Raw genomic sequence first — 13,766 nt, 5'->3', positions numbered from 1 at the left:
GCTGTATAATAATGCGAAATGTAAGAATTGCATGCAAGCAGGCATAACCTAAAAAAATGAATAAAAATCACTGCTAACATAATCCAGTAAACTCAAAGTGCAAGTAGCTTTCAAAAGCAACACGACTGAAGGGAAATGCTGTACCTTTCTGCAACACACACACACACACACACACACACACACACACACACACACACTACACTACAGAATAAACTGCCTGTAGCACATCAGAAGCAATTTACTAAAATAGCCACCTCACTGAGAACATTGAAACCATGATTACCTGAAGAGTGTCTCTGCGCACTGTTAAAAGTGGGTTTCCATAGGAACTAACTATAGCCCTCCAGGCATACAATGAATGTATATAGAGAGCACTTGGTTGCCTGGTGTCAAATGACATTCAAGTTCACATTTAACAACGGTTGGATGTACACGCAGACCTTCTGACAAGGGGTTTCAATTAAGAGTCTTGCTCAAACTAGAAAACACGCTGCGAATCTGCAGATTTTCAGCGTGGCAAATAGAACGCATCGAGTAAACGCAGCCTCCATCCATCATGGAGGGAGGGAGGTTCTGTTTAAATGGAATGCTGCAGGTCTACTCAATCACTCTTGACATCTATATTGACTACAAATGAATCAAAGTCTATTTATGGGTCTGCTTTTAGCTGCTTGTCAAGCTGGTAATGTGATTTTTAAATAGAAAGCTTGACCTCGAATTTAGTAATTCATTTGCATCTTGCTTGTTTTGCTCATGGCCCAATCATATTTATTTAACACACTACTAAAAGGTCAAGCTAGAACACATCCATATTTATTAGAGAACATACACTTCAGTATTTTTAGCGTCTGCGTGAAAGGGAAGTTGATAAGACTTCTATTTCAGTATGTTAATGCAATTTAAATGGAATATCGAGTAGGAGTGGGGTTTTTTTTGCACAAAATTCCCTCATAGCAAACTGATGGTAAAAGAGGCATTAGGAGTGATTAGGAATATTCTGGCTAAAAAACATAACAGAAGCAAAAAGGTTAGACATTAAGGATTACCCAAACAAACATTTTTATTTCAATAGATTAACTTAAACAGATTTATTGTTAATTTAAATAACAATGAGCACTAGCAAAATAAACATTGTAAACTGAAGTCTAATTTGTACCCCTACTTCTTGGGGAAGGGCTTTAAGATCGTAACTGTACTGTGTATTTACACCGCAGCCATATTCATCTATGTAACCACCAGAAAACAACATTAAAGTTATACCAGACACTGTAAAATGCTCATTCCCAGCCACTAGACTTTTCTGACAGAGTATCTGAGCGTTAGATGTGAAAGTATGTTGTGGGACTGCTGTACAGAATTTAAGATTATAGCTTAAAGATAGCAAAACCTTTTGTTTTTTTATTTTTGCGTTTTTTTTTTTAAGCATGACAGTAAAACACGGACACTGTTATGAATGTATTAAAACATGTGCTTGTTTGTTGTAAAAATGTTGTAATAATGACAAAAAAAATACTAAATTGTGCATCCCCTGACTACCATGTGGAGTTATGTTGCTGTTGTAGATGGTGTATTCTGGGAAATTTTTGCACCCCTTGGTTTTGAGTGTGGTCCTAAAAAATCTCATTTCAAGGGATATCTAGCCTGTCCCCTTAGCCCTATGCCTTGAAGCTAAAAAGAATTGAGACACCCCCACCTCTTCACATGAGAATGCAAAACGATGGGTAGGGGTAAGGGAAAGCGCTAAGAGGTAGAATTGGGATTGGGCCTGAATCTCAATACAACATATGCAACTTTTCCCACTTTATTAGGCCAGTTGGTTCCAATCCAGGCCAGTCTGAACAAATATGGTTTTATTTTCTACAGTGATGCAGTTTATGTAGCGCTCCAGACTAGGGATGAGATATTTCGATTTTAGGGACTCCTAAACCTTTTTCTCATACTTACTATGTTAAATAACAAAAATTCATACAAAAACAAAACAAAATTTATAAATAGCGCACTTTTGCTAAGCAGACAACTGGCAACGTCATGCACAAACATAAATGTGTCAAATGTGGCTATAACATTGAATGGTGCGCCATACCATGTTAGGGTGAAAACAACTGGAACCATACCTAACAGTTCTTCGAATTGTTCAGCACAATAATGGGAAGAGGCTATTGTTAAAATACATAAACTAAAATAAAAAGTGATAGCTAGCTACAAACAAAAAATGACAGCAGTCAAACAAACACCTATTTTTTAAGTTACATTTTTGACATGAAAGCAAAGCATAAGCTATTGCTGTTATTTTATTAGGCTATATAGGTACACACTCTATGTATTAATGATTCAATTTAATTTCTGTCATCAAATCTTTGTCTAGTTATTTGAAATTATTTAATAATCCATTTTACAATTAGATTTAAACAATTTAACAACTTACACAATTGCACATTTTTTAGGATCTTCAGACTTCAAGCTTTTTTTTCCCAGCTGAGCGTTTTTAGAAAAACACTGCCATTTTCAGAGCTTCAGTGGACATGAACCATCAGGGCAAGATTTTGGGGAAAAAAAAAAGTTTGTAATAGAGCAATTCCATGCAGATGCTATGAAAAGGAATTAAGTTTTCACCAAATAAGCAAAAACCCCTCTAAGTTTTTTGTGTAGGCTTGAATTTCACAGTACTTTACAAATAATCTAAAAAATGTGTTTCTTATCCATTTGATTAGTATTATTTCTTTTGGGTTGGGCAGTTTAATTAACAGAATTTCAACAAATTTTGTTGTTGACAGTAAATATGCATACTCTTTTGGTCACATCTGTAATGCATGTTTATTTCTCACATTTAAAGCATAAAACATGTTTATCGATTGATAATTTTGATCTCTTAAATCTGATTATTTAAAAATATATAAACAGATGTTTTAATATACTGTTAATATATTATAATTATATATTGTATTATATTATACGAGTAATTATATGTGAATATAATTCTCTAGGAATCTAAGTTTTTACCGCAAAAGACAAATCCTTAATGCTGGATTTGCTCAATTGCTGTAATATTACTATTACTGGTTAATATTATTAATTCAGGAAGTACATTTTTGTATTACTACCAATATGCCTGTGATAATATCTTGAGCTTAAACAAGGCATTTATTTTGAAATGTGTAAAATCACTTTTAAGTTTATGTGCTCATACAGCAAGACAAAAAAGCAATGCCATTCAATCACCTTGACATGTTCAACATGATGATGCATTACTTAAATATTATCAGTAGTCGATATTGCAATTTAATAGTGTAAATACCACTCAATCTTTCCACTTTAAATTTGCCAAATCCCATTACATTTTGCATTATACAGTAAAATCCAATTTTAATAATGGACTTGTCATGTGGCTCCTTAAATAAACATGAGTGTTTTAGAAATAGTTATATGACTGCAACTACACAGAATCTGTCAGATACTAGGAAATAATCTGCCCTACTCAACTTTCAAATAACTGAGTTACAATGTAGAGAAGTGCAACTCACTTTCTTATGACTTCCCTGTGCTGTAACTTTGCTGTTACATAATGAAACACAGCAGCACATTCTGACAGCCATTGAACAACAAGGACATTTAAACATTCCCCTGATGCTGACTAGAAAAAAAAACCTACTCAGATCTGATAGTGATTTTTTTGTTCTATTAATAGTTAATTCATATGCTGCATTCAATGTACAACTGCAGACTATACTATCATAACCAGAAAAATCATACAACCGTGTTCTGAACACAGTTGTATTTCAAAATTTGTGAAATACTGCTACAGTGTGTGTGTGCGCCTTGAATTCTTTACATTGTGGGTACCAAATGTCCCCACATGTGTAGCAATACCAGTATTTGACTTTGTGGAGCTCCTAAATCACACAGAATGTGTTTGTATTTTTTTTTTACATTTTTATTTCAATTTAGTTTTATGTTACTGTTCTTTTAAATAGTATATATACAGTATTTATCTACATTTTTAATGGATCTCTTTATACATAATAAAACATATCTACATAGTCTTTTATTTAAGCTTTGTATTACTACATCAAGTTCCACAAAATTAAAAAAAGGAATGCTGTTATGAACACTAGCTGAAATACAATATGGGTTTTTTTTTTCTGGTTAAAGCATACATACAGTAAATGAAGCAGGAAGTGAAAACATTTAAATGTCATGAGCGTAAATCCACTATTGCGAGGGTGGGAGTCAAAGTGACAATTTTTACCTGAGATTTAAAGCTTAATTACATAGTGGAAAAAATACTTTATTTTTACAGAGATTGGTAAGTCTATCCAGCACTTTTTGTGTGTTTCCATGCCAATAATTAAATGCATATAAATAAATGCAAATGCAGTAAAGTTTGCATTGTTTACTCAAACTTGGCTTGTTCCAAACAAGTTTTGGCAGAATGTTGGAAATCAGTAACCATTGACTAGATTTCCATTTGTATTTCCTACTATGGATGTCAATGATTACCAGTTTCCGACATTGTTCTAAATATCTTCTTTTGTGTTTTAACCAAAAACTCAACCTTGCTTGGAATTTGAAACAAGTTGAGTAATTAAGCCCATTCTTTGTGTGAACCATATCTTCTTTTTTTTTTTTTTTTACATTAGAATCTTTTCTATGAATCTTTTTTTAGGTTAAATGAAACTTTTACCAAAGGAAATGCAAGAATTCCAAATATGATTTTTCACTGTAAATCTAGAACAGGGGTGCCCAAACTTTTTTTATAAAGGGTCAAAAACCAAACTTGATTTAAGGGCTATGGGCCGAAGTTAAATTTGCCAAACTGTATTACATTAAATTTGCCATGGGTAATTTATTTGTTAATATTTTTTAATTACCTAGAAAACATTGCTTTAAAACATTAATTAATGATGCAGTATGACTTTCACGTTTTATAATGAACCTATTATAATAAAAACATTGACAATCCTATTAATAAAAATGGAGTTCAATGCTGAATACACTAGTCGAGCTGCTTCTGTTTTTGCCTTGATTTGCTCACTGATGTCTTGTGCATTGTCCTCTGCCTGTCAACTGACAGTATTTACACTTTAAGTCTGATTCATTTGCAACATTTATTTGAAACATTTAATTTTTTGTAGCTACTCAATTAAACAGATACACAGCAAATTCACCAGAGTTAAATTCTCGGTGTTGAAGCATTTGAGAGTAAAGTGTTGACGTTAAAGAGTTAGATTTTGATAAATGAATATAATAAGAGTTAGAATTGTTTTTATTCAGTGCGAAATCAAGGAGTTATCTTTTCAACACTTGGTGGTGTTATTTCCAACATCCGGGAATTCATGCAGCCCCAGTCACTGAAGAATTTTCCAGATGCCATTTTCCATCTGAGGTTTAGAACAGCAACTGGTGAGTCAAACTACCTAAATGTTGGTATTTTACTGACTTTCTTTAAGGAAATACAGTTGTAAACATGTTGTTAAGTTAATAACTTTAGAATGGAGTTACAATTTTAAACTTCTGCGGTTCATTCATGGTCGTTTGTGTATCTAGCTTAACTGCATTACTATCGACTTCTTTTCAAGAATGTTTTTATATGCTCACGCATACATAGTGCATAAAAACATCAAATGTACATGTTCAACACATTTCTGTCACGCTTAATGCCATTTTGTGCGTTGTTACCCATCTGTAAAATAAAATCGACACTTCTCCTTTAATTCCAAGCAAACTAGCGAGGGAATCCCCGGAGCCGCCTAACGTTAGCCTACTCTGCCCGGATGCTAACGGCAACACAGGACGGTTTCCATAAGCTCTGGAGAGTTTCTAAAACATATCTGGTGAGTAAATGAACATATGCTTACTTGTAAAAGGCTTTCTGACTGAAACAAATGATTGTTTGTTATTCGTGTACGTTAATTTGGTTATTTTAAACACCGCGGCCCTTTTAAACTGGTTCATTCGTGGCCGTCCATATACCGTTAACGTTAGTCCATAACTTAGACTCGTGTGATAACGTACGCTTAAATTATATTAAGTGTTGACAACCATTAAAGTCGGAATGTTAACATTAATGTCTTTAAATGACCGCGTTTGCACTTTATCAGACATTTAACGTTACAGAAGTCTCCCGGAAGTTGCGGGACTAACGTTAACGTTATCCCGCAAATGCACAGAGACTCCCAGATGCCCAAGTAGATGCCCGCAAATGAATGATCATCTCCCGGATATCGCGCGTCTCCCGCCCGGTCATTAAACACTTTGCACGCCCCTCTCCACCGCATCCCTCCCAGTTCTTCAGGTACGTCGCGCGCAAGTCACCCCCACCGCTCTTCAGGTACGTCGCGCGCAACTCATCCCATTGCTCTTTAGGTACTCATCTCTCCCGCTACCTCCCGCAAATCAACTCTGTATCCCCCGAAAATGACTTTTCCCAACTCGGGATGTCTGACGTTAGTAAGTTAGGCTATTTCTGTTGTCAGGAACATCTTAGTCAAGCTTTTTCTCCCGCATGATATTGTGCTTAAAACTAGGCTAAACTTAGCATGTACTGTACACAACATTTCCGTTTTATTAGTGCGTTGTAAACAGCCACCTGTCTGTAAATTAATCAACTGATTCATATTTGAGCAGCCTAATGATGATACAGTTTGATTTGTAGATTTATTATCAATAATCAACATCTGAATCAAAAGATATGTGAAAATGTTTGAGGCATACTTTGTGATGTTCATCTCTCTTTTTTATCTGAAGGTTATGCATATGTGTTAGATACTAATGTGTTGTTGTTTTTTAACAGCCACAGTTCTCTGTACAATAACACAAGACCCTGTGACGGTGGCTGATTAGAGACGGATGGTGTATTTCCAGAGTTGGTGAAATGACCAAGCACACCTTCTTGGTCATATGTGGTGATAATAATGAAGGTATGTTGTATAAAGTTCTGTATTTGTTTTACAATAAGCTGAGAGGGTATTAGAGCATTAGAGAATAACAAATGACATGAAGGTGATAAGTTTTGTATTGTGGGTGAACTGTTACTTAAATAATGTTTTGCTCTGCTTTGCACTTTTTCTCTTCTGCTTATCCTAATAGTTAAGATTATATTTGGACCTGAAACATCTGCTAGACTCCAGGAAAGGTGGCGTCAATACTGGACCTGAAAGGGCCTAACAAGTTGAATCTGGTAAAGAAACACGCACACACACACACAAACACACACACACACACACACACGCACACGCTTACAGAAAACTGTAAGTTTATGAATATTTTTTACACTGTGGCCAATATTTTGGGGAAGTCAGCATCACTAAATGATATAAAAGATTTTAAGCTCCTCTAAATTTTGCTCCAAGTGTGTTAAATTCAGGATTGTGGACAGACAGCTGCCTGTTTTCCAGTTCTAGTCATAGTGGTTAACCTAATTGTTTTTGGAGATCCAACAGTGATGTATGTGTTTTTTCTACTTTTCCATATCCTGTCACCTCAACCAGCTGGGAGAGTCAAGTTGTGGATCATCATGTGGATTTTCAAAAGGTGAGTTTAGATTTCTTGAATGTTTTATTTACTTTAAATGTTATTTTAAATATATCATAGAATTTGATTGCAATTTGTTTTCAAACATTTTTCTTAGTCATGCTGGAGTCTTGAAGAGTTCTTAGATGAGCATCACCCTACAGTATATCTGTGCATCAGGAACCACCAGACGAGCGATCAGCAGCTACTACTGTACATCGTCATGGATAAAAAGGTCATCCTGTGGCTGGGAAGCACATCTTTCACAGGACATGCTTGATGAGATTTCCTAGCTCCAGTTTGTTTTCACACAAGTTTACAGCATTTATACCTTCATTTAAACTGCTGTGTTTGATATGGAGGACCAAGGAAACACCAGAAGTGAAAGATTTGCACGCCAAGTTGTTTAAAATGTAATTTCAGAAGAAAACTATGAGTGACGATATATTGAACTTTCAAATTGCTCTGATGAAACATCAAGTTTGGACATCATATTTTGTTGATACTGTCTTTACTAATAAAACATTTAAAGCAAATTTGACATTGTTGCATTTTAAAAATTGAATGAATTGTTGAAGTTGTGAATGTTTTCAAATAAAATGTTTTTATTTTGTAATTTACAGTCTATTTGACCTTTTTACCATATTTACACTCAAGAGAGTTGAATAAAATAATATATTACACCAGGCGGTGTTAAATATAGTTACATTTTTTAACTCTGCCCTGAGTTAAAATTAACCCTTACTTCGGTGTCAATGTGCCAACCCTTTTGAAAGTGTTGATTTAAGTCTGTTTTGAGTGGACCCCATGAGACACTTTCAAAGTGTTGAAATTAACACCCATAGAGTTGTTTTGGGTCCCCATATTTTGCTGTGTACAAAAGGTTACGTTAAATTTGAAATGATGAACCCTGTCATAAGCATTTGCCTCATCCAAATCATTCTCCCTCTCGTTTCAAATGTGATGGTGGGCCAAACCAATGGTGGGCCAACATTGGCCTGCAGGCCCTACTTTAAGCACTGCTGCTCTAGAAGTATTGAAAATTTCTTAATATATTGACTTTAGTAACTGTTTATGTTTGTCTTTCAAAACAAAAATGTATTAAAACAAATATATTAAAACCAAACCTCAAGCGAGGTTTCTGAAATTTGGATGTTTGCCATAGAATGACCAAGTAGTCTTTTTTTTTTTTAAATAATCAATTCCCACGCCACATTTCATTATTGTTTTTAAATGTGTCACCAATGTTTCAGTTTCAGTGTGACATTTCCATGTGACACAAAACATCTGTAACTATATAAAACTATTAAGTAGGATTAGATCAAACAACATTTTACCACCTCCTCTGCAGTGAACATTACGAATTAAGCCCCTTTAAGCAAATGGAAAACTATAAATGGAATTTCCCCATTTCTTTGATTGTGGCCATTTTTAAGCCACAAGACAGGTTGCTTTACATAGCTGTTAACCACTCAAATGGCAAACTGTGTATTGGTCTCTAAAACAGCAAATGTGTCTGCATGTTTGTGTGGCATTAAACTTCCTGTCCCAAATGAAAACATGACAAAAAATAATCTTTATCTAACTTTAAACTGTGCCTAATCACGATCAACAAAAACATCTACCAATATGAGAAACAGCACACCTTGTAAATGTGCCAGATGTTGGGTTCAAATGCCAATGACGTCATGTTTTGCATAGCTCTATGTGCAATATGTTAATTCAGATGAATTATTAATCAAATATACATAAACGTTACCTCTTCTCTATTTTTCCATGAATATTTTGCTATTCTAAATGGTACACTTTCATTGCTTTGTAGACTGAAAAAAATCTTATAGCACAGAAAAATTCCTTGTGTGTGAGATCATACTTGGCTATAAAGATTCAATAACTTTTCTGTAGTGAAAGCCAAAGGAAAGGAAATATGGTGTTTTATTGTAACTACAGTAACTATTTTAGCCTTGCCACTGGAAACATGTATCAGCAATCTGAAATATTTGTAATTGTTTTAAGTGTAAAAAGATATTAGTAATTATTTAGCAAATTTGTGTTTACCATTTCATTTTATTTTGTAATTTTTTTGTCTCATAATTTAATTTTACTTTGAATTAACTTTGAATTTTAAAGTTAAGCTAAATAAATATGTCACCTTCTGAAATGATGACATTTTTTTTTTTTTGTAAGTTTTATTAGTAATCCTGCCTAAAACTGTAAAATGACTTTAAATGGTAATTCAACTCATTCCCAGATAAAATATTCAATTTAGCTTTCCATGAGGTCAAAGAAAGGTCATGAAAACGCAACCGGAAAAACAAAAACTACTGACACAAAAGGATCATGAAAATGAAAACTTTTTCCTTATGTTGTTCCAAAACCATAATGGATTTCTTTTTATCTGTATAATACAACTGGTGAAGAAAAGCACAAAGTTTATTTTCAAAACATTTTACAAATCGATAAAATAGTTTGGGTACTAAGGCTCTATTCAAATTGCAAGCATTAATGCTATGTTGCAATTTATGATTGAGATCGTTTTTTGATATTATCTTTTATTGGGCTTTGCGGTTTACATTGTTTTTAATGTAGCCAATTTCAGATTTCAGTGTGAACTGATCAGTGTTGGTGGTCCCACATGTGCACACACAAACACATTTAAAAAAAACAACAACAACAAGACTGCATAAAGCATGCTGTCATATGCATGTAAATGTAGATGCCACTAAAGTCAGCATTTATCTATTTATTTACATAGACAAAAGTCAGTAAATTTATGTACAACTCGAAAAGTTAAGGTAATAAACCATGAGGAAACAGATTGCAAAAAACATTTAAATTTAAAACTAATCCTAAAAAGTACAGTGAACTTAATCCTTTTGAGTAAACGAAGCAATTTGAGCACAGTAAAACACAATAAATGAAGACAACTCAAACCAACTGAGTATTGTAAAACCCAATAAGTTAAGGCAACTCAACCTGTTTAAGGAAACTCATTGCTACAAACTATTTGTGTTAAAAAATGAATCTATAGACGTACTTTGAACTTACGCCATTTAAGTTGAAGTAATGATGTATTTAATTACTTTAACACTGAATTAAAAACTCTTTTCAAATGAGTTGAATTAACTTTCAGTAGATTTTAAGGTAACTACACTCATTTCATTTGATAAAGTTGACTGTTGGGTTTTACAGTGCACATATCTAAGAAGGAAATTAATGAAAAAAAGAAGGGAGCAATCTTTAAATAAATAGTGTGACATAGAGCTGGATGATATGACAAACAAATCTCATATCACAATAACGATATATATCATGATATAGTACCTTTTCTGTAAATTCAATCAATTAATAATTTATATTCATTGACCACACGAAAAGGACTATTTCTTTTATTTATTTATTTATTTTTTGTTTTACATTTTAAAAAGAATTTACTCTAATATATACTCATGTGATCGTATGTCTCACTTTATATAAAACATGAGGGCAAATGTTTGATTAAGAATGTATAAATAAAAAATAATCATTAATAAAATATAAAATACTTTTCAAAAACTAATTAGTTTTTGCATAAAATGCAAAAATGAATCATTGTATTTTCAAGATTGCAATGAACTCAGGCATAAATTGGAACATTCGATTAAGGCTTGCAATTTGAATGGAGCCTTAGTAAGTAACTATTGTATCACGAAGGTTAATTGTTTTCTTTCTGCAACCCCCATATTGGCTTATAATGTTGCACTTATATAAATTATTAAAAGGTATTATCATGACAAATGTAAACAAACTGCAATTTAAAGGTGTTCTTTATTTTAAATTAATAAGATTTTGTTGGTATCATCAGTAGGGGGGTAAATAATTAAACATTTTGTTAGAGACTTGTAACTTTTTTTAATTGAGGCACAAGGCTCAAGAATGCAAATAAATAATGACTAATCCGTCTATCCATATATATATATATATATATATATATATATATATATATATATATATATATATATATATATATATATATATATATATATATATATATATTTAAACTATATATATACACTATACACACACATATATATATATATATATATATATATATATATATATATATATATATGTGTGTGTGTGTGTGTGTGTGTGTGTATGTATGTATATATATATATATATATATATATATATATATATATATATATATATATATATATATATATATATATACTTATTTACACACACACACATATATATATATATATATACTGTATGTGTGTATGTATATATATATATATATATATATATATATATATTCAATTTGCTCCGTTTTGAATTATATAAACAAGTATTAAAACTAATAATCAACTAAAATAGGAATCCTTTGTAAAACTGTAATTCCTCTGTATTTACTCTAATATATTCCATGTTATGACTCTATGTGCATGCTGCTTCAAAATATTATTGTATTACTTTAATCCTTATTTTGGTATTTTGGAGATATTTAATAAAACAGCCTTAAAAAAATGTGGAGTGGAATCATAACGTGTTACCCTATGATATATAAACTAATAACGTCTGAGGCACGCACTAATAGCCTTAAAAAGTATATTAACCGTTCTTAAAGTCTTAAAAGGTTTTTAAGATGTTCCTCTTTTAAAGTCACACATAATTAGATAATTACGTAGTAATACGATGTAAAAAATGAAATGACTGCCCGGGTTCATTCAGGTTCCCACATCCTCAGAAAGATGCCTCCCTGTTCCCGCCTCCACATGCAAATACACTTCACCAAGCTAAATAAACACTCAAACACTCTCCCTCCTCATGGAAGACCTGCATGAATCAATAATACGAACCGAATCATACCTGAAAACTTCAACTGAAATAAATGCCTTCCATTTCGCCACCATCGCAAATGTAACAATAGCACACACTGCACCATGTCCCGCACGTGCTCACGCCTCACAATGAAGTAGCACTGTAATAAAAACGTCCAGTTTATGACGTCATTCTTTAAAAAGCAGCTCACATACCTGAGATGGCACGAAGAAGTCTGCGTCCTCAGCCTGCCAAACTTCGACCACGCTGGACATCTGAGTCAGAGCTTTAAAAGGAAAGAACAACATAAACACATTGGGAAAAATCATGCGGGCAGAGCAACAACAAAACGCCAGGCCAATTCCTGTCTCCAAACAAACACACGGGAAATCCGAAAATGACACTGTGGTTTGGGGAATCTCACACGCGTTTACTAACGTTTGTGTATTTGTTTTGCAGTAGTTAACGTTAGACAGTAAGCTCCAGATGAACTGGCGTGAATGACAAAGGCGTGAAATTGAACGAACAGGCTATTTTAGTCCAGACTCGCACCATGTCAACAATCCACACACAAGCAACTGGAAACGCGTTTAAATGTGCGTTTACGCCGCTCTTAAGTCGCGTTAAACGTTGCGACAACGCAAATGCGCTTAGTTCCTATAGACTGCAGTGAAAAACAGCTGTATGAGGCGATGTGAGCTTTGTAGCATATTGCATTGACACAGGAAATCGAACAAAACCAGCAGCTGTCCAAAACAGCTTAAACCGTCTTTCTTGCGATTTAAATCTAAACACGAATCCCTATGCAGATATGCGAAAAGCCGCCTCGAATAGATCGATACGGTGAACATTGTGGCCGTTTAGCATTGCGAGCGCACTTGAATACTTGTCAAATCAGCTCTCGACAGTTCAGTTCCTCCGACATTTTTCACACTCGCGCTGCATTCGTCAACTCAAAAAACAAGACGCATCGGTCCGTCGCACCTTGAAACTGAGCTCCTCCGTGCTGAATGTAAAGCAATAAGAGCTGTAAGAGTCGCAGGAGAACATTAATCCATGTTTTTCTGTGTGTGAAGTCCCTTTGGCTCGCCATGCTGGCTGTGTTGAGCTCCCTGGCTTCACTTCTTTCTCTTTCTCTCTCTCTCACCCTCCCTCCTCTGTCTCTGTCTGTCTCTCTTTCGGCAGAACCTCTGCGAGTGTGTGCGCCCACTAGAGCCCGACAATACATCTACACCCGAGAGCAAACATCTTCTGTCCTGCAAGCTTCACGGTAAGGGGGGAATGAAAAGGTAATGTACCTATACTTGTTTGGTTAGAAAACTGGTGGATATTTTTTTGTCATTTATATAAATGGAATTGTAAACATATTTTAAAATGCACATTTTTTAATGATACCAAGTTTTTTGGTTTTGAGACAGAATCTGTCAGTCATATAACAATTTTTTACATGCCAC

General features: G+C 33.9%; 1 protein-coding gene and 1 long non-coding RNA gene across 5 annotated transcripts in view; one reads left to right on the top strand and one right to left on the bottom strand.

The window, feature by feature from the left end:
• Window positions 1-13,444, bottom strand: part of tmem131l (transmembrane 131 like) — a 102,602-nt gene extending 89,158 nt beyond the window's left edge. For all 4 annotated transcript variants that reach the window (XM_688724.10, XM_005170953.6, XM_009291318.5 and 1 more), the window contains exons 1-2: window positions 13,297-13,444; window positions 12,528-12,598 (exon numbers count right to left, since the gene is read on the bottom strand). In XM_688724.10, coding sequence (XP_693816.9) covers window positions 12,528-12,598; window positions 13,297-13,405 — 180 coding nt within the window. In that variant the 5' untranslated portion in view covers window positions 13,406-13,444. The remainder of the gene's footprint in view (window positions 1-12,527; window positions 12,599-13,296) is intronic.
• Window positions 5,341-8,050, top strand: LOC141385639 (uncharacterized). Its single transcript, XR_012406432.1, has 6 exons — window positions 5,341-5,400; window positions 5,719-5,831; window positions 6,791-6,917; window positions 7,092-7,177; window positions 7,488-7,530; window positions 7,628-8,050. It is a non-coding gene; the product is annotated as an uncharacterized lncRNA (long non-coding RNA).
• Window positions 13,445-13,766: the final 322 nt, after the last annotated feature.

The sequence above is a fragment of the Danio rerio genome, chromosome 1 (genome assembly GCF_049306965.1).
Source record: "Danio rerio strain Tuebingen ecotype United States chromosome 1, GRCz12tu, whole genome shotgun sequence".
NCBI lineage: Eukaryota > Metazoa > Chordata > Actinopteri > Cypriniformes > Danionidae > Danio > Danio rerio.
The sequence above is the reverse complement of the archived record's forward strand: the minus strand, read 5'-3'. Positions and strand labels throughout refer to the sequence as shown.